The sequence below is a fragment of the Pipistrellus hanaki genome (assembly GCF_964339955.1).
Source record: "Pipistrellus hanaki genome assembly, chromosome: 4".
NCBI classification, from domain to species: Eukaryota; Metazoa; Chordata; class Mammalia; order Chiroptera; family Vespertilionidae; genus Pipistrellus; species Pipistrellus hanaki.
The window spans coordinates 22,706,678-22,728,690 of record NC_140506.1 but is presented as its reverse complement, the minus strand read 5'-3'; the positions used below and the strand labels follow the sequence as shown (position 1 = coordinate 22,728,690).

The 22,013-nt window shown below is 41.3% G+C and overlaps 1 protein-coding gene across 1 annotated transcript; it reads right to left on the bottom strand.

Moving 5' to 3' along the window:
- Positions 1-710: 710 nt before the first annotated feature.
- On the bottom strand, positions 711-7,015 carry MED10 (mediator complex subunit 10). The gene is made up of 4 exons (XM_084881663.1): positions 6,805-7,015; positions 5,729-5,812; positions 2,929-3,031; positions 711-1,555 (listed from the first exon to the last, which is right to left on the bottom strand). The coding sequence occupies exons 1-4, from the start codon at positions 6,924-6,926 to the stop codon at positions 1,457-1,459; spliced, it is 408 nt and encodes a 135-aa protein (XP_084737789.1). The 5' UTR covers positions 6,927-7,015; the 3' UTR covers positions 711-1,456.
- Between the last annotated feature and the right edge of the window lie 14,998 nt (positions 7,016-22,013).

Sequence of the window (22,013 nt, the reverse complement as noted above, 5' to 3'; positions counted from 1 at the left end):
ATTTGTATATAGCTTAGATTACCATAGGTAGACTCTTAATTAATGCTTGTTGAACAAACTTGTTTTTTAATAACAATATATATTGGCAACTTCTCCTTATCACTGCATATATTCTTTATTCTTTCATTCTTTTTAATCACTGTGTAGTACTCATCAAATGGATAAACCATAATTTAATCTAGCTACTATTTATGTATGTTCAACTTACTGCTTTTCCTTTTCCTTTTTTTCCTATTATAAATAATTTAACGATGAACATCTGCCTATTCTTTCATAAGTTAACCTTTTTCTTATTACTTAAGAGCTTTATATACAATAGATATTTGGCCCTTTGTCATACATAGCCATATTTTTCCTTAGCTTTTTGTCTTTGAGGTTTATATTGTGTTTTTGTAACTTCATGTTAGTTTGGGGTGTTTTAACATTTAGCCAAATGTATTCACTTTTTCCTATGCAGCTTCTTGGGTTTGTGGCATTTTTAAAAAGGACAGCTGCCACCTAACATCGCTGGGTCTTTAAAGAATCAAGCATTTGTATGCTCTGTCACTCCTTGGATCAATGGTACCTCTGTCACCTGGACGGAAAGGTTATTTCTGTACAGGCGAGTGACAAGAAACAGAGCAGGCTATCTGGTTGTTCAGGGTTACCAAGTGACAATAGCAGTAGTTAGCATCTGGGTCGTCATTGACTACAATAATACTTCAACAAGCCATTCACACATTTTTTTATTTGATAATAACACAATAAACTACCCTGGGACATTACTGATGTCCCCCATAGATGAACATTTGCCTTTGAAACTAATACCTCGTTATTTCAGAGCTTGAGGACTATAGAAAATTAGTGTGGCAACACTGAACAAGCGTAAATCCCATTATCCACTTCCAGAAGAACAAATTTTATGAATATTATTCACACTTTCGGGAAGTAATAACTGACTGTTTACAAGATGCACTGCACTACACTGTAAAAATGTTATAAAATAATTACATGGAGTAAGTCATATAAGTACTTAAGACTTTATTATATGCTTATGTCTAATTGAAATCCATGTAAACAGTCACATTGAACACATTCTTTATGCACTATACTTGAAAATATAAAATACAAAACCAATTCCAGTACTTCTCATATTAAACCTTTTCTTTAATTTTTTTTAGCTTTCTTTGACATCATAATAAAATGAAAAAGTACGCAAACAGAAAAGTCTTAGGTAATATTTTTAAACACTTTACTTTACCTACCATATTTAATATTTCCAAGATAATTCTGCCATATAGGATCAAATGCATCAGGCTCAAAAATGTGTGCTCACCAGCCCTCTGCAAAGAGGGGCCGCTGGCAGCACAGCTCTACAAAGCCCTCTAGGCCTCCTGTCTCTGAGGCCGCTCAGTCACAAGCTGCCTAAAGGTCATGGTGACTCACAGCACTGGATGTTCAAAGAGGAAGGATGAAATTACGATGGGGGATGGTCCTCCCCTCGGATGCTTCGGTATTTAGCCATGTCTTCTGGAAAGACTTTAGAAAGCTCTTGAATCAACAGGCTTTTAAATTTCTAAGGAGAAAAATGTACACTGTCAAACATCTTTGTTTGTGGGCCATCACCCAAGTTAAAGTCTACTCCCACCCCTATAGCCCTCTAATGGAACAGAATCTGCTTTGCCCTCATGCAAACCCATGTCCCATTGCAGCATGACCATTGCCCATGGATGCAATACTTGGTGAACCAGCTACAAATAACACTTCCAACTATGTTACAGGTACATTAAGAACTACAGCAAAGAGAAATTCACCTTCAAATACATCTTCTTCCCTCCTGCTTCTAGGTGAAAACAAGCCTTCCTATAGGGAGTCAGCCACACAGGTGGAAATGATTTTTGCACACAGCACACGTAACAGGAATCTTCAAATAATATTTAATTAATTATTTGAACCACATCACACACACTGTGTGCAAACAGCTCAATCAAAGCTTTCAGAGCACCTGGAAACCTGTCTACACCAAATGCCATGGCTTTATGACCTTACTTATCTGCTTAACATTTGTTGTATGCTAATCTTAAAGGCAGTTAAGTACCTATCAGCACCTCAGAATCTTTCTTATAAGCTACACTAAGAAGCTGTGTGGATATAAACAAAGATGTAATACTTACACAGGAGACTGCACTCCAACAGGATAATAAACACGCACTGGGTAAAGGCAAGCCATGGGATGGCACAGTGACATTCACAAGTCTCAGACAAGTGACTCAAGTCTCAGACAAGTCTCACAGGTGACACCTGTCACTGTCATCCTGAGTGTCTCTCTGCTTGCTCCTCACACTGTCTGACCCTAAGAGGTCACAACAAAAATGGAAATAATGTGGCTGGGCCAGAATCAGGAATGGGGATGGAGAGGCAGGAGGGCTCATTGTATGACACCAGCAGAAATGGGAAACCAGAAAAGGATGGCACCATCCAATTAGAGGGGAAAAACAAACCACACAGGCTCCAATTGGGACCACATTTGAATGAATTTAAGTAAGAAAAAAAACATATTTCCTGTTGTACATGCCTCATCAGACCTTTCCTAGACCTGATCACAGCAAAGAAACAGAGCAGGTTCTCTGTGGCGAACTGGGTGACAGGGAATATGGTATAAAGGAGCCTGGAGTCAAAAGCTGGAGATCAGCACCCGCGAAGAAAAACAGAATGAGGATTCAAGACTCCTCCAAACCAAAGAACCACAATTACAGGAAAAGTCCCAACAGAAGGCATCATGATATTTAAATTGTTTACTACCTGATATACAATTCAGAAATCTCAACTGTGTAACGTAATAAAATAGATGATGTTTTACCAAAAATGGAAAAGAATCGCAAAGTCTATTAGCCAAATTTGCCTTTTAAGGCTTTGTGTCCTGACGTTTTCTGTTTATAGGAGCCTTACCTTCATCGTATCAATCTTCCCTTTAACTTGTTCATTTTTCGCCAGAGCTCTCTCCAGGCACTCTTTGGTGTAGAGTTGCGGGTTTCGACCTTGATCTATATATCTGGAAACAGGAAACATCTAATAAACACTCTCTTGGCTGGTATCGAGTCTCAGTTTTCTTAAGGGAAGAAAAAAAATGAGTTGTATATAACTTCACATGGCCTGTTCAGAAGAAACGGTGTCGAGGAACCAGGTATGTTAGGATTCCTTCATTTATAAAAGAATAGATGATGTGCTCTCATATTTCTTGTAATTACATGAACTCATAAAATCAAGCAATGATCACTTAATAACCTGGCAAGCTCCACAGCCACACCACTTCACATGTGCAGCATCGATGCCTCCCAAAGGCTTCATGGCCATTACCTTCTCATCCTCACAATCTTCAAGGTTAGGAAGCTCTTGGTAAGAGAGAACTAAAAGTGGGCTAGGGCTTCTGGCCCAGAAACATGGGAGAGCCAAGGAGGGCCTTCCAAGATGCAGCCTACACTCCAGGTCCCCGTCCCCTTGGGGAACCTCTGTTGGGGGAACCTTGGGCTGCTCGAAGAGGGGAGAGTTGCAAGTAGATAGCTGGGCCCTGCTCACCCCAAGATTGCTTTTAAAACTGTTCCACTCTTTCGGTTCCATTAAATAACCTAAGTAACTTGAATTTAACAGACAGGGATTCCCTCCAATAATTTCTTAACAGTATAAAACTGTTTCTTGAAATTTTCAACACTTGTCTCCAAAATATATTCATTATCCCAAAGATCTCACTAAGCATACTGCCTAGATAAATATGCACATTTTACCAGCTGTAGGCCACCTGCCTACTTCTGTTCCCTGAAGACCTTCATATCAAGGTTAAGTTGAATTAAGTTGAATTATTCATTACAAAGAAACAAAAATTACCACTACCACCTAAGTCCGATTTATGTATTTTAATGCATCAGTTAAGAAAATGTATCACTTCAGATGGAAGGCACTGTTAAGTTACTGTTAACGGCATAAAAACTGGCCTCTAATCATGGCAGACAGCAAAAATTAATAAATCACAAGTTCTAGAAATTCCATTGTATTGCAATGTTTTTTGAAATGATGGAATGAAGGAAGCAGAATTATGGTTAATTCTAAACAAAATCTGTCCATTTCTGGAGGAAAAAGAAACCTTACAGGTTCAAGTGTCCTAAATAACCACTCAACAGCAATATTCAGATTGGCCCCCACTTCTGCCAACACACAACCTCTGAGGTCAGGAAGTGCTGGACAGAAGGGCCTAGACTTACATCTTTATCTTTGTTACAGACACAATGTGTCTGCCAAGTGTATGTGAAGGCCACGGTGAGCCTGGAAACTCCTACTTCATGCAAAAATGACTAACAGTTTGTAGCACTGCTTATTAGAGCCCCGAGGCCACCCCATTCCCAATTCCCTAAGTGAGTCTCCACTGCCCCTTCTGCCCACCTGCTGGGGCTGGGACTGTGGCTGAGCTGGCTAAGGCCCCTCCCCTGTCCTTTAGCAACCTCTCCCCATCATCTTACTCTCATTCGTCCCTCTTTAATGACTCGAGTAGTTACCTGCACCTGTCAGTACACCCATCCTGCACATCCATGACCAGAAGAGCACTGAGGAAGACAAAGTAGCCTCACCTTCCCACACTTCACAAGCCGGCATCATCACCAAGAGTCCAGAGCTGTAACACATGTACATGACCTTCTCCCACCTGAAGCCAGAGAACTCAGTGAGGCTGACTGAGAAAACATGACACCGTGGCCAAAAGGTGAGGATGGGGCCAAACCTGTGCAAACTGCAGCCTGAGTGTCCTATCTTTGTGGACGGCTGCTGGGCTGTTGTTACTTGGACTTGTAGCTCTAACTTCTGGGGGTGTAAAATAACAACAGCTCTTCCTTTATTGTTCAAGGAAATTGGTGGTTTCCATTTGCAGTTATACCACAAAAAGGGCTAGCATGCTTTTGTAGATGGGAGCCAGATCCAGCAGGGAGAGGCTGTCTGTCAGGAAAACAGCACTGGTTGAGGAAGGACAAGTCCAGGATTTTAGAATTAACTCTGACACTCACTAGTAAATAGCCCACTGTAGTTACTTACCAGTTTCTTCACCTGTGAAATCAAGGGTGTGATAACCAAAACAGTGTGATAAAGCTTGGATTAAAGAAATGTAAGAAGTTTATTTCCTGGATGCATTCTCTGGGCCATAACTGTGGTAGGCACATATAAACTCCTGTAGAAAACTGTGAACAGCCTTCCCAAACTTACCTGGCCTAAGAAACATTTTTTTCAACAGAGTGTGTGTGTGTGTGTGTGTGTGTATCCACCTCCCATAAGTAGCAGTATCAGAGATGCTAGACCAGATTAATTTTCAGGTTGTTTCTGGCTATAATTTTTTAAAAATACAACCCACTTAAGACTTTCTACCTCTTTTCTCTCTTTTTTTAAGTTGAAAAGGAAAGTTATATGGCTATCCTTCTAGCTAAACAAAACTTTGCGGGTCTATGATGTTTTCCACATTTCATACACCTCTATTCACAAGTAACTCTTTTTCAACAACATTGAGATTTTTTAATTGCTAATCCCATCAGAACAGAAAACTCCATGTGGGTAGATGTATTTGCTTATTTTCTTCACTGGCATATCTCCAAGCACCTAGGCTGTGCCTACAACATAGCAGCAGGCACTAAAACATCCATGACTGAAGCAGTCATTACACTGCAATTAAACAAGAATTATTTATACTTGAATGAATATCAGAAATGGTACTTACTCAAAAACTTCTAAAGGTACAGTAATATCATGAAGTTGCTGTCTGCACTTATCAATATCTTGTAAGCCAGTCACGATAAAATTCCTGGGGGGAAAGGCAAAAATGGGGGCATTTGGTTAACTCTCCATGATACCATGAGCACCACCCACAAAAGCGATCCTTCCACATGCAGTGTTATACATAGCTCATAACTTTTTGGTTACGTATCGGAATTACAAAACATCATCAGATCTCTGTTGATTTGCTTCCTAAACGAGTTACCAACCCCCTTGAGAATCTAATGAAAAATATAAACCTTTTCTCAAAAACAATTACCGTGATGTGCATGTGACTTTGTGTGTGGGTTTCAGAGAACACATGGGGCAGTGGACCCCAGCTTAAGAACCCATCATCCAAGTGTGGGGGAAAGAATGCCATCACTACCTGGTTGAATTTTAGTTCCCCTGGTGGGGAGCCTTCCTACATCACCGGGCTAATTCCACAGTTCTGAGTATGTAACACATGGTTGCAATTATATTTGTAAGCCCATCCTCCCTATAAAGCTGTGAGCTCTTCTCCAGAGCATTCTCTTTGTGTGTTTGTCTTGGTCCATCCCAGGGCCTAACGCTACGGCCAGAACAACGCTGTTGCCAAAAAATATTCGTTAATAAAACGGTCTGCGGCCGTTCTCATCGCCCCTCCATTCAATTCCTCCATATTCAGACCTATGCCGCTGAGGCAGGCTCTGAATTCCCCAGACCTCAGGAGGAAACCCTGGGAGTCACAAGTGCGCAGGGCGAGGCTTAGATAATGAATGTGGCCCCAGTCCAGAAACTGTATTGTCTGGCATGAGAACCTGGGCCCCAATGTCCCAGCAAGGCAAAGCGGGAAGGAGGCGGGCAACAGGCGGCAGCTGCGGCCCGCCCTGGCGCACAGTATGGAGCGGGAGGAGTCCGAGAAGGACCAGGAGGAACTTCCTCTGGGCCTGGTCCTCGCTCCCCGACCCCTGGCTCCCGGCTCTCGGACCTCGATCCCTCATCCCCAACCCCCATGCCGGCTCCCCGAGCGGACGCCGCCGGACTTGGGCCGCCACTTACAGTTTCTGGTTGAGCCCGGCCTGGCTGCTGGGCTGGAAGTCGCTGACGATGATGCCGAGCTGCCGGATGTTCTCCACGAACTTCTCCAGATGCTCCTCCAGGTGGTCGAACTTCTCCGCCATGGTCCCGCAGACGGCTGCACCTCCACTGACGACGTCCGGCCCCGCCGCTTCCCGCTTCCGCCCGAGCCTACCACCACTTCCGGTTCCTCTAGGCGCGGGAGGAGGAGGCGGGATCTGGATCCTGGAGTGCCCTGGGGCGGGAGGGGCGGGCCTTACCTAAGCCCCGCCCAGAAGCCTTTAGCGGCACCGGTGAGCGGACACCCAGGTGTCAGTCATCAGGACTTGCCAGCGTGCAGCCAGGGCCACAAAGGGATCTGACAGTTACCTGAGGTTAGAGGAAATAACAGGAGGAAAAGGGGAAAAGCTCAGCAGCTAGGGCTCGGGGAGAGTAGCTTGTACCCACAATTAAAATGGATATACAAATTACATGTTATCATTGTAAATAATTAAAACCAAAACAGATAAAAGTACAATGAAGAAAGTGGAAACCCTGCGTCTTCCCCCCACCCACCCACCCACCCCCAACACCACCACACATCTTTAAGATCTTGGAGACCATCCCTTCCTGCATTTCTTTATGCAAAGGTTGGGGGAGGCTGGTAAGGCTTCTCTCAGCTTCTCCTTCATACACCCTTAAGATGCTGTGCAGGATCCAGCAGGCCTGAAAGGCTGCTCAAGCTGGTCTTCAGACCTGTGATTTTCCCAGTAGTGTCTTGCCATCCCCAAGTGAATAAATTAGTAGCCAAGACGACTCACCTGGACTTAAACCCTAATGTCACAACTGAGGCCTTCTAGTACTAACTGCTGCCAGTCCCACCAGAGGTCTTGGTCCCCTCCATGCTCCACACAATGCAGCATCTTCACAAACCCCCATCTGGATGAAAACCCTAACGTTTTCATGAAGGAACCAATAAAGGCAGTTTCACTGCCCCTCAGTTGGAATCCTTGAGGATAGCTTCCCTTCTTTCCTCTTGTATGCAATTAGCCACCACCTCTTCTAAACCTTGCTTTTCCCAGGAAGGGGATGATCTCTCACTCAGCTCTTCCCTCCCTAATTCTTTCCACCTGCCTAGGTGAGGCAATTACCTCCTGGGCCAACTCTAATAAAACACCATGCGGTTTCCCTGTCAAGAATCATCTTTCCTACTTCACTAAGCTTTTAGTAAACTGAACTTCCATTTTGATCACATCACTCTTGCACTTAAGAAGTTCTTCTGCTCATTCTTCTAGGACTATCCAATGTTTGCTCATACACTCACCTGACAACTCCTCAAGCCAGAGTGCTTCATTTTACTGAATATCATAATATTCAACACTGGTACTTTTCAGTTCTTAGAATCAAAAAAAAAACTGAAGACGCTCCTTTTCTAAATAATCTGCAACCTTCTCCCAGCTGTTACCAGAAATGGAAACTCAGAGAAGGTAGGTAATTTGTAAACTTACTGAATCAGGGACTGAATCCATGTGGTGAACAGAACTGACAAGGGAAGTCTTTGTTCCCACTCTGAGTACACAGAAATGTTATGTAAAACACCTCCATCCCAATTTAATGACAATTAACTTCAGGGGAATTTTAAAACAAAGTGGAAATAAAATATCTGAGAAAAGGAATAAGTATATCTGGGGAAAGGTCAGAATATGAAATTAATACTATTTCTCAATATTGTAAGAAAAAAGAGAGATATTGATGCAACTTAGGTTTTATTAAATATGTGTTTTTTAATTAACGTTATCTCTGTAGTAGAATATGTAACTTTCAAACTAATAGAGGGCTAAAAGAAAACAATTTGATAGAAGATAAGAAAAAGAGAATAAGTGAAGCACAGAACAAGCATGGAAACAAAAAAGCACAAAATAAGATGAAAGAATTAAAGATAAATATCATGATTAATGTAAACAAATGTTACTAGTTTAAAAGAGAGATTCTCTCAGATTGGAAGTATTTTCTTTTGTTGCTATTTCAATCTAGCTATGTGGTTTTTCAAATGAACACCTAAAACAAACATACATAAAAGTTAAAATAAAGGGGAAAATTAGAATAAGATATGCCAGGCAACCAAAAGAAAATTGTTAAAACATATAATATTAAAAATTAATGGAAATGTAAAATGGTTTTTTAATTATTTTAAATATATTTTTATGTATTTGAGAGAGAGGAAAGGAGAGAGAGAGAGAAACATCAATGATGAGAGAGAAATATTGATCATCTGCCTCCTGCATGCCCCCCAACTAGGGATTGAGCCTGCAACCCAGGCATGTGTCCTTACTGGGAATCAAACCATGATTTCCTGGTTCATGGATCCATGGTAAATCACTGAGCCACACCAACTGGGCTAAATTAACTTTTTTAATGATAAAGGGAAAAGTTCACCAAGATAATATACTAATGTCAAACTGAAGCAATTAACAACATAGTCTTATAATATCAAGCCCACAATTTGACAAATTATGAGGGACCATTAAAAAATCCATAATCAGCCAAAACCGGTTTGGCTCAGTGGACAGAGCATCAGCTTGCAGACTGAAAGGTCCCAGGTTTGATTCCGGTCAAGGGCATATACCTTGGTTGTGGGCACATCCCCAGTAGGAGGTGTCCAAGAGGCAGCTGATCGATGATTCTTTCTCATCGATGTTTCTAACTCTCTCTCCCTCTCCCTTCCTCTCTGTAAAAAAATCAATAAAATATATATTTTTTAAAAATCCATAATCATAACAAGAAATTTGGACTACCTGTATCAGAAAAATAATAAATCAAGTGGACCAAAAATATATTAAAAAATATGAAAACTTGAATAATATAATTAATAAATGTGATCTGAGAGAAATAGTGAAGTCTGAAAACAAATTGCTTCCAATCACATATGGAATATTTATAACATTTCACCATTTGCTAGATCATAAAGATAGTTTTAGCAAATTCTAAATTTTATTACGTAGACCAGATTTTGGGACCTCAATGTAACAACAGTGGAAGTCAATGAAGTTGATTGCTTTTTAGATATACATACACACCCACACAGATATTTGAAAACCAAAACACACTCTTTGAAATCATTTATGGGTGTACATACATCTGAATTTGTAAAGGCAAAATCCTATTTAAACCTGTCATAAAGACATACTTAATAAAACCTAAGTTACATCTATGTCTAACTCTGGTATAATTATTAATAGCACTTCCTTTTACTCACTATCAATTATCTCAGTTTGGTTGATACATTATATGTCATCTTAATTAAAGGGGAAATTGTAAAATATTTGGAACTGAATAACAAGTTCTTCTTATCAAACTTTGGCTTTGTTTCTAAAGTGATACTTTGAGGGAAAATAGCCAGGAAACAATAAGCTATGGTTTCAACTCCAAAAGAAAAATAAAGGAGCAAGATAAAAATCAAAAGCTCAAAATTATATAGAAAGGAGTGATTAAAGCAAAGACATATACTGATGAAAATAAAAATGTTTCACTAGTTTTCTTTCTATTTTCAGGAGCTAGAAAGATGAACAGTAAAGAAAACTTGAAAAGCCAAGTATATGTACTTTTGGCAAGTCCCATCAGGGAGGCAGAGAGAAGGAAGAGAATGGAATGATGAAACATAATCCATTTACAGTGAAACTTGATGTTCATATTTTGTTTGTTTGTTTTGATATTCATATTTTGAAAGTTTGGAAGATACTGAAAAGTTTCTAGGAAACTACCAAAAATTAACTTAATAAATACTAGGAAGTCAGAATAGATCCTAACCTTTCAATAAACTGGTCAGTGGGCAAATTCTCTTTTAAAGAACTGAAAGGCATCAAGCCCTGGCAGCTTCTTGCATTAGATTGTCTAAACAAATGAACACATCCCAGCTCATTTTTAAAGGGTTGTGTAACTTTGATATGAAAATCAGATGGCAAGGACAGTGGGGTAGGAGGAAGGAAGAAAAGAAAATATAGTGCAATCTTCCTTCTGAGAGTGGGTGAATAAAAAATCCTAAATAAAACATAAGCAAATTGAATCAAATATCGTGTGTCAGCTATCTATTATTACATAGCAAACCTCCCTAAAACTTAGTGGCTTAAAACAACCACTGTATTCCTATTTGCTCCCAAATCTGCAATGTAGCCTGTGCATGGCATTCACAACTTCTTGTCACATTGGTGGTGGTGGCCTCACTGGGACTAAAGGATCTGCTTTCAATGTGGCTGGCTCACCATGTGAGTTCAGCTGACTTGTAGACTAAAGACCACAGTCCCCCTCCATGTTAGTCTCTCTGTGGGCTTTTAGGGGTTTCTCACCTCATCATGGTTGGATTCCAGGAGCACATTGCTCAAGAGAAGCAGACAGAAGCTGCACTACCTTTTATGACCTACCCTTAGAAGTCCCACCAAGAGCCTTGACACATTTAGATTTCCGAAGAGGGAACCTAAACCCAACCTGTCCATGGAAGAAGCAAATCACATTGTTGGAAGAACAGGTAACATGGAAAGTCTTCTTGAAGCCATTCTCAGATAATACAACCTGTCACATTTCATATTGCAAAAAATTATAATGATCTACGGGCCTTTTCCTAGGACTGCACGAATGGTTAAACATCTTCACATCTTTTCTATAATTAAGTCCATGAAAGAGTATAAAAGAAAAATACCCCCAGTAGATTTAAAAAGTGGACATTTGATAAAATGCAACCCAAATTCATGATTAATTAAAAAAAGAAACCTCTGAGAAAATTGAGTATAGGAAGAAATGTTCTGAATCTAATAAAGGATAAATAGGTAGTAAACTCTTGCAGAAGGCAGCACTTAATGATGAAACTGTCACCCCAACTATTCAGGATTACTTTACGCTGGAGTTCCAGTCAGCTTAGAGACAGTCATGGAAGTAAGTAGCACATGGTTATTCTTTATGTCCTTGCTATTGTCTGCCTTTATTTTGACATTGAATTTCCTGAATTGTCATTAAAATTTATTTTTCATACCTAAGCTTCCCGATTATATTTTAGACATTTTGAGGACAGGAACCTAAACTTACATATTCCTCAGAGTCCCAAGTATATGCAAACTAGCTCAATAAATGACTTTTTTTATTATTATTTAAAGGCTACAGGGAAAGGAGACAAAGGAAGAAGCACTTTTCCACTATGAATGTAACTCCTCGAGAAGTTATTCTTGTATGTGGGGGTAGAACCTGGCAGCAACTTGCTTTCCAAATAATTGAGGGAAATGGGTTCTTCTGCAGTTTTGATTTATGGCTCATCTGCTGCGCCCTCTCCTATGTCTTTTGTTTGTTATTTCAGCATTTACTAGGTTGTTTCTCTTTACTCCTGTAACTGCCTATATCGCCTGCAAGGCCCAGTTTCTGACAGCAGTGGAGATGTCCACACTGCTGCTTTTCTCTGCCTAATAACAGTCATCCTGGTCTGTTATGCCACTTTTGTATTAATTTCCTGGGCCTACTGCAAGCAAATGTCACAGACCAGGTGGGCTTAAACAACGTAAATGTATTCTCTCACAGGTCTGGAGGCCAGAGCTCTGAGTTCAAGTTGTTGGCAGGGTTGGTTCCTAGTGGTTCCTTCTAAGACTAAGGCAGAATCTGTTCCAGGCCTCTCCCTTGGCTTCTGGTGGTTTGATGGCAATCTTTGGGGTTCCTTGGATTGTGGAAGCATCACCCTGATCGCTGCCTGCATGCCTCATGGCCTTCTCCCCATGTGTCTGTCTCAGAATTTTCCCCTTTCCCCCAGTCATTTTGGATTAGAGCCCACCCTGATGATCTGATTTTAAACTGGTCATAACTACAAAGACCCTATTTCTAAAAAAAAAGGTCACATTCTGAGGTACAGGGAGTTAGGATTCTAACTTATCTTTTTTTCCAGGACACAATTCAACCTTCCTCTTCTGTTCAGAAACACTAGCCCCAGCTCTGCATTGTGACTGTGATATTCCTTATTTGATATTCGTGTCAGGTCCTAATTAGTGCAATTATGGTATCAATCCCTACATTTCAGCTCCAATTTTCATTTCTATAAACTTTTTCCTTCCCCTTGCCTCTTATTTGCATTGGCTAGAGAGAGAATAGAAATTGAGGTTTTAAAGTCTGACTTTGAAACCATCCCAAATATGGAACCATTGAGATCTACTGAATACACAGGACTTTAAAAGCATTTCTAAAGCACTTATCTCACAGTTCTCCAGAATTATTGCTCCATTGACTATTCTCTACTGAAATAAAAGGCATTCAAAACCCACTGAAATCTACATTTGAAATTCACCCTTTGCCTCCTTAAACGTCTAAGTAGTGACTGCTTTCCATTAACAGCCTAAATACGGTTGATTTGTTTGCAAGAACCATTTAAAAATGTTAATATCCCCAGGCTCCAAATGTAAATGAAATTAGGCTGAAAAATTCCAGCAAGTCAGGTATACCTGGTAGGATACTGCATGCAGAAAGCCCTCCGAGCTCTGTTGACTGTAGACCTGGCTGCTTGTTCTCCCTCCCTCGACATGATCTGCCACTGGGAAATTTCCTTATTGCTAAATCTTTGTGACCTTGGAATCTGGAGGCTGGTTTTGGGTTTGTTTGGGATTTTTTTCATTCACGTTATTGTTGCTCTGTCAGCACTCATGGCCCTTTGTGATGCCATTTGGAGCATCTTTTTGCCATTCATTCTAATTTATTCTGAGAACTAGATTCAGCTTAATTTTTTTTTAATGCAGTTATCCTGCCAAGAGGGCAAAACAGCTGGTTTCTGCTTTTCACTTTGCGGATTTTCAGCACATTAGCCATTGTAGCTAAGGGAAGATATATAACTCTGTTGTTTTAATGATGATGATGATGATAATGATGATGATGATGATGGTCATGATCATACAGATGAGAATAGCAATTTATATAGATTATCTTATTTATTCTTCATAACCCTAAGAGAAAGCATAACTCTAATTTGCACCACGAATGGTCAGCTATAAGCCAAAAAATTTCCCTAAATAGACAGTTGGGAGGCAGAATAGTTCTAGCTGGTAGAGTATGCTGATATTGTTTTTCCACAAGAGCCACACTAATACATGAATATTCAAATAAATTAGATTTACCCCTCATTCTAGTAGGTTCACATATCAATGAGAGGGCATGACTTGTGCAATAAAAAATATAAATTGTGTCTTGTTTTTGCATTATTAAGTACTAAGAAACAGTAGATTTTTCTTCATTTTCTTTTACATGCAACATTTGTGGTTCTACCTTGGAATTCTGGGTAATGAAAGTATAACAATATTTTAAAAACTACAAAATGAGATTACACTTATAAAGCCTACAGATTGGCAAGTGAACCAATCAGGTAATAGAAGTGTGCAGTAAACTTTCTCTGTTAAATTTCTATGAAAAGTTTATCACAAATTCAAGAGAGGACAGGGCAAATCACAGAAATGGAATAAGATATCTCTTTTGACAATTATACACTCAGACACCCAAACACAGACATACAAACTTTTTAGACTTCATACCCATTTTCACCCTATTAGTTCCTTCAATACAATGCTTCAGTCCTGATACCACATAGTTTTCTGTAAAAATTAATGAACTTCAGCTGAAGTCTAAGTTTGTCTTAAACACTCCAAAGAGAAATGAGTTGTGCTCAAGTATGTTCCTCTAATTGTGATGATCAAAAAACAACATCTTACTTTGCAGAAAATCAGTGCCTGGACCTGGAACACCTGCTTCTGGTTCTGACCAAGAAAGACAGATAATCAGGACCCTATCCAGCAAAGAGCACCTGAAATAAGCAAAAATGAAGCAGACTTTGTCATAAAACTAAGTAAAAATATATTAAGACTCTCCAGTATGGAAGCTAAGAAGGGACACAAGATCTACACATCTTTGAACAGACATGCTTGTTAGTGCCTAGGACACAAGAATTAGTGTTAATCTCCTTAACCTTCTAGCAAATGGCTTTAGTTGTTTGTGCTAGTCCAGGTCCTCTGGAGTCAGATCCCAAGATGGGATTAAACATGTAAGAAAGTTTTGGGGAAACTGTTAGAGAAAATGAGAAAGAAATCAGAAACATCTGGAAGAACTATCAGATCAAGATATAGGTCTGACCCCAAGAGCAGGAGAGAAGGGAGGAAGAAGGAAGGAAGGAAGGAAGGAAGGAAGGAAGGAAGGAAGGAAGGAAGGAAGGAAGGAAGGAAGGAAAGAAAGAAGGAAGTGTGGGAAACTGTACTCCCAGGCATGCACCTGGATGGCCTAAGATACATTGTTTCCACAACCCGTGACACCTATTACTCAAGCTCTGCTTATCGGACATCCTGCAGTTGGGACACAGCTGCACAACAGAATGTTCTCTGTTGAAGATAAACTATTCTTGACATTTACGGTTTAGTTGCTTAGCTACCCGCTGATGTCCTTGGAGGAAACTCCCTCATTCTCCCTGACTATATCTGCCCCCTTTTACCCTGCAAATAAACGAGACTTGATCAGAAAGCCTGTCTTGTCTCCGTCTCTTGTGTCTCTTGTCCCCTCATTCTCACTCCCCCTCTAGGGTCCACATTGACTTACCCGCGGGTCGGGGCAAGGAAGGAAGGAAGGAAGAAAAGGAAGGAAGGAAGGAAGGAAGGAAGGAAGGAAGGAAGGAAGGAAGGAAGGAAGGGAGGGAGGGAGGGAGGGAGGGAGGGAGGGAGGGAGGGAGGGAGGGAGGGAGGGAAGGAAGGAGGGAAGGAGGGAGGGAGGGAAGGAAGGAGGGAAGGAGGGAGGGAGGAAAGGAGGGAGGGAGAAAGGAAGAAAAGAAGGGAGGGAGGGAGGGAGGAAGGGAGGCTAGAAACATTAGAGACTTCCGTGCAATTCTAAGGAGAATTCAGTAAGACCTCTATAGAGTCCTCAAACCCAAATCCCTCATCAGCAAGTCCCAGGTCTCTCAAATGAATAAGCTTTAGCCTCCCTGCTTTATCCAGGTGTTGGTTGAAAGCAGCCCACTGGAGTAAAAGCTGCAATAGATATCAGAGTGGAACATTGCAGCCCTTGGTCAATTACAGGCCCTGTAATCAGATACATTTCCATGAGCACCACATTAGAATAAATAACAATCATAATAATGGTCATTTGTTGACAGCGACTATTGCACTAGATATTTTATTATATTAAGCAAAATTGCCAAAACAACCTTCCAGAATAGGTATGATTAGTCCCCAATTTCAATGAGGCAATCGAAGCTTAAATGGGTAAGTGCTCTGCCAAGACCACACAACTGGTTGGAGCAGAGGTGACACGGGGTCCTGGTCCACTGAGTTTCAAAGTCCATATTCTTACCTCCACAAACAAATGAGAGGACTTTTGCTTCTACAATAATAAATACTGGATATGTTAAGCTTGTTAAGCCAAAAGGTTGAGCATTTTAAAAATATAAACAAATGGTGTATGTGTTCTACATAACTCATAAGTGTTCTGCTTTGAGACCTACACCATCACACCTTCACACCAATAACTTATCATTCCACTGAACCCTTAATGACCCCAAGTGGTATTCCTTACGTTCTTCTGACTGTCTAAAAATGGAATTTAGGCCCAGCCAGCGTGGATCCATGTTTGAGCATTGGACCATGAACCAGTTCAATTCCCTGGTCAGGGCACATGCCTGGGTAGCAGGCTCCATCCTCAGTAGAGGGCATGCAGGAGGAGCCAATCAATGATTCTCATCATTGATGTTTCTATTGATATCTCTCTCTCTCTCCCTCTCCCTTCCATTCTCTGAAATCATATAAAAAAATAAATAAATTAAATAAAAAAAGGAATTCAGGTATGGCCAGGAAGAAACAAAGCCCCAGCACATCTTTGATATACTGGTATGACTTGTGCCACATTTTTATTTACCTTGGACATCAATTTTCTCCCTCTGGATACAAAGGGATATCTATCAATGTGAAAGATATCCAGAATAGCAATTGGACTGTGAAAGACATTTGACAAATCTGGATCCCTCTATTAGCTTCCATGCAACATGCACAAAACCAACCTTAACTTCTTGTAACATAAACTGGCTCTTTCTTCTAAAAAGGCATTGATTATATCATTCCTCAACCTAAAATCTTCTGTCATCTTCCAATTTTCTACAGTGGAGATTTTTAAATCTACTCTCTGCATTACCCTATTCACATGCCCTATGTACTTGATCCATTAAAAGACCGCAGTTATGTGGTTGGGGCCGGAGGGGATCAGGTGTTTGTGTCCTGGAAGAGCCATGAGACCTTCCAAGGAGTGGAACATGAGGTCTGGAAATATTCATCCTCTAGGAAGTTAGACTTCAGCCCTCATCTTTCCTTTGAGAGTTCCCAGTACTCAGCATGAACACTTTCTCAGGGACCTAAAACTGCTTCCCACTGACCCACACCCTTGGGCCTGCCTGCACTCTTGCAGTCTCTGTCTCCTCGCTTTCACAGGTTTCCTCCCTCTGCTTGGAAGTCCTCTTTTTGCATTTTTGTCCTATGCCTGGGAATACTCACTCATCCATTTCAGTGAGGTTTTCACTAACTCCCTTGGGTAGAATTATAACTCACTGGTCAGAATGCTGGCACATCTGAGACCCGTCCCTTCCTACAGAGGTAATCAGCAAGAGGCTAAATGAGTAGGTTCCACCTTCAGGTAGATGCATACGGTGGAGATCACTTGAATCCCAATAAAATCTGCTCTCCCTTCTCCCACAGAAATGGAAGTGAAGCCAGATCCATGGCTTCCCCAGCTGGTCTACCTTGCCCAGGTTTGCTTGAAGTTACTTGTGGCCTTGATACTAAGAAATGTGAGAGGAGCAATGTGTGCCAGACATGGGTCTGAGGCTAAACCCATCCAGTGAGTCCTCTCAATGATCACCTCTCTCATCTCTCTGGCTTGACCTGACCATGGAAGTTACTTCCAATAAAACTTCCTGAAATGATGAAAATGTTATAGATCTGTGCTATCCAATAGGGTAGCAACTGTGCAATTGAAATGAGGCTAGTGCAACTAAAAAACTGAATTTTAAATTGTATTTAATTCATTTAAATAACCTAATGTTGCCAATGGCTATTATATCACATTTGGTGCCCTTGAGAATAGAGGATGAATGACTTAGAAGAAATATGGAATTTGGAATGCCCACTGTAGCAGTTGCCTCACTGAAATGGGCTACTTAATTTGGAACTGTTGGGTGACTGAGCAAAAATAAGTGAATGCTTTTAAGACAGGTAAGTGTGCATCATGATAGCAAATCCCGGCTCTGCCACTTAATAGCTATGACCTTCAGCAGGTCACTTAATCTCCTTGTCTCAGATTTCTCATCACTGAACTGGAGAGATTAAGAATACACGTGACACTTCAGGTGGTTGTGATAATTAAATGAGGAATTAAATGCAAAACACTTAGAATATTGTATCCATTATATAATTGTTCTCTATTGCTATGAAATTTGGGGTCTCTTTGTTATACAGCGTTTAGCTTTGCACTAACTAATACATGTGGGTTTAAATTATGGTCCTTCTGTTTACTTGTGGATATTGGCAAGTCATTGACCCAGGTTAAGCACTCAATATCTGTAACTATTACTATAACACATATCATGTTATAGTGTCAGTTGCTGTTTAGGTGTTTCTCTTGTAAGCATCTCAAAGATAAAGACTATCATGTATCTTTTTGTGATTCAGTGATTAGCACAGTGAAGATGCCCAACAATTGTTTATTGAATAAATGGATCCATAGCTCCTCCAGTATTTTACCGGAAAGCCCAATTCTTTAGCTGTTGAAATGCCGCTTCTGAGACTTCACTTGGATGGCAAATCCCAATGGTACTCTAATAGCATGCCTGAACAAGGGTGTTTTGTTTCTTCAACCCAGATCATCCCCAGGGACAACAGCTCTTATGACACAAATAAAGTGTTACTCTGTGGCCTCAGCCCAGCACAAGACTGGCCAATATGACTCACTGAAGCTGCTGTTGGCAAAGGACACCATCGGGATCACTCTCATCAATTCCTGCTTATTAAGTGCCTGCCTCTGAGGGGTGCCAGGGATAACTGGTGGCATGTGGCTTGAATCTAAAAGCTTGGCAGGCTCGGCAGTATACCCTGACTCATACAAAAAAGTAGCCATAAGCAGAAGCCTTGCAGGAAATCTTTATTCAAGCCTTTACAGGAAGGAAGGAAGACCTGGAATTTTCCCCGTGGTCAGAAGGAGAGAGCTGGGCAGTTGATCCCTGGAGTGAGGTGGTACATTATCAGGGTTCTCCAGAGGAACAGAACCAATAGAATGGAGGAAGAGGAGGAAGAAGTGGGGAGGGGGAGGGAGGGAGATGGAGAGAGAGAGGGAAAGGGAGGGAGAAGAGAAAGAGAGAGGGAGAGAGAGAGAGAGAGAGAGAGAGAGAGAGAGAGAGAGGAGAAAGAGAGAGATCATTTAAGAAATTGGCTCTTGTGATTGTAGATGGTTGCAAGCCCAAATTCTGCAGGTTGGCCAGGAGGCTGCAGAACCAGGGAAAATTTAATGCTGTAGCTCAAGTCTGAAGGCTGTCTGGAGGCAGAATTCCCTCTTACTTGGAGGCCCTCAATGGTTTTCTCTTAAAGTCTTCACCTGATTGGAAGGGGTATCATCTGCTTTACTCAAAGTCTACTGATTTAAATGTTAATCTCATCTTTAAAAAAAAAAAAAATACTTCCACAGAATCTTCTAGAACAATTTTTGACTAAATATATGGGTACCATGGCCCAGCCAAGTTAGCACATAAAATTAACCACCACAAACATATCACTTTATAAAACCAGAAAAACTGAATGCTGACACAGTTCTGGGCATTTAGACAAGAACAGTGGGTTCTGTCCCACAGGAGCAGAGGGTCTAGTGGGATGAGTACAATGAGGGGAAATGACCAATTTTCAGAGACTTTGCCTTCACCCAAAGGGGAGCCCTGAAGGTATGAGCAGATGAGCAGGAGTCAATCCACTGCACACAGTGGTCCCAGCTACAGCATCAGTCCACATGAGGAATGATGAAAAGTAGAACAGAGGGATGGTTGTGAGAATGTTTAGGATGGGAGTCAGTGGAACAAAAGAACTAGTATGGGAGAGAGCTGTCCCTGACTCTGGTTCTGGCTTGAACACCTGGAGAGGGTGAAAGGATGAAATGTGACTAGAAGATTTCAGAAGAAGAAATCAAGGGAGCACGGGGTGTTATATTTTAGCCATCTTGAGGTTGTGGTGCTTTGGGGATGTTCAAGTAGAAATACCCAGAAGACAGTTGAGTGGATGCCCCAGTGCTCAGTGTCTAGATCATGACAGGGCCGTGGAAAGAGGGGTTGAAGAGACACAGAATTATAGGCCATTAAAGTCATGTCTAGGGTGAAATTATCAAGAGACAGAGCATGGAGTGAGACCTGAAGGGCTCAGGGTAGGAATGTGGGAGGTCTGCCATGCATAAGGAAGGGCAGAAAGAGCCACCAGCAAGGTTTTGAGAGGAGCTTCTGAGAGGTGTGAGGTGAAGCCAGAGAGGGAGGAGCAGGTGATGCTGAAAGTGGGGACTGCCTTGAGCAGGACTTGGGCACAGGAACTGGATGACCACAGGAGAGAACAAGAATGGAAATGCACTCCTGGGAGAGAGAAAGGCAACTTCGCAGGGTCAAGGAGAGGTCTTCTCCAGCATCCTGTATGTGAGCAGTGACCAGGCTGCAGGGTGGGGCAGCTTGCAAGGTCATGAAAAGTCTCACTGCAATTTTGGACTCTGCATTTCATAGATGGTAATTGTGAAAGGAAAAAGGATTGCATAGCAGACCTGACAAGCTCAATAACTGAAAGTAGCCACACAGGATGTTCTGTCATTAAAATTCCTAACTAAACTGGTTATAATGAGAAGTCATGTCCTAAGGCCCATGTGATAGATCAATCTTTATCTTGAGCAAGCCCCGTCCATCGTTTTTGTGCATCTAGGATAATATATTTAAAATGTCAGAATGATCTCTTCTCCAGACCTCCAGAGATAAACACCCAGTACCGGAGTGAGATGACCCCAACATTCTTCATTTTATCTTTTAGCCTCATACCTATGTAAGCTATGCATGTTAAACCCTGCACCCACCAATGTAAAAGAAGCATGTATCTCTCATTTATCTTTTTATCCAGACCTAGAGATTTTCCCACTTTACTTTCTCCTGCTTTCTTAATCTACCACCAATAGATTTCAGGCACCCTTCCTTAATATTTCTCCTTTGGTTTTAATATATAAAATAAGCTGTGAAACTGCTATTCCTCAGAACATTTTTTTGCCCTTTGAGATTTTGCTTCTGGGTCTGGTCCTCAACTCTGGCTCAAATAGACTCATTAAACCTTTATTTAGGTTTGAAATTTCTTTTGTGGACACAATCACCGGCATCCTGGGTGGTGAAAATGAAACCAGCACTCTAGAGCCTGCCCTGGCCCGGCTATCTTGTAATCACTTGATGCATATTAACTGCTTTAATCCTCACAACAGCCTTTCCATACAAGTGTTAGTGTTCTTGCCAAATGTCATATAAAGGACAGAGGCAGGGGTTACCCAAGTAACTTGTTTGAGGTTGTGCAGCCGTTGAAGCTCCACACTGGGACTGAATGTTAGCCGTGGAATCCAGGGTCTAATTCCTAAGACACAGTGCTACCTACTCACAGAGCAGCTGGTTAAGATGCCACCAGGAAATTCTACTGACAGCTGTCCTGTGTTACTCAGATAGTCTTTGTAATGAGTTGAATGGTGCTCCCAACACACACCTTGAAAAAACATGTCTATTGTCCTAGCTAGCCCCTTAAACCTGTATCTGACTTAATTTGGAAAGAGAAAAGAGCCTTTGCTTAACTAATTAAATTAAGCATGTGAAGATGAGATCATTTTAGGTAGACTAATAACAAGTGTCCTTACAAAAGACAGAAGTGAGAAGAGACACCAGAGAGAAGGCCATGTGAAGACAATGGGATTGGAGGCAGAGATTGAACAAGTCAAGGAATGACAGAAGCCACAAAAAGCTGGAAGAGCCGAAACCGGTTTGGCTCAGTGGATAGAGCGTTGGTCTGCGGTCTGAAAGGTCCCAGGTTCAATTCCAGTCAAGGGCATGTACCTTGGTTGCAGGCACATCCCAGGTGAGGGGTGTTCAGGGGGAAGCTGGTCGATGTTTCTCTCTCATCGATGTTTCGAGCTCT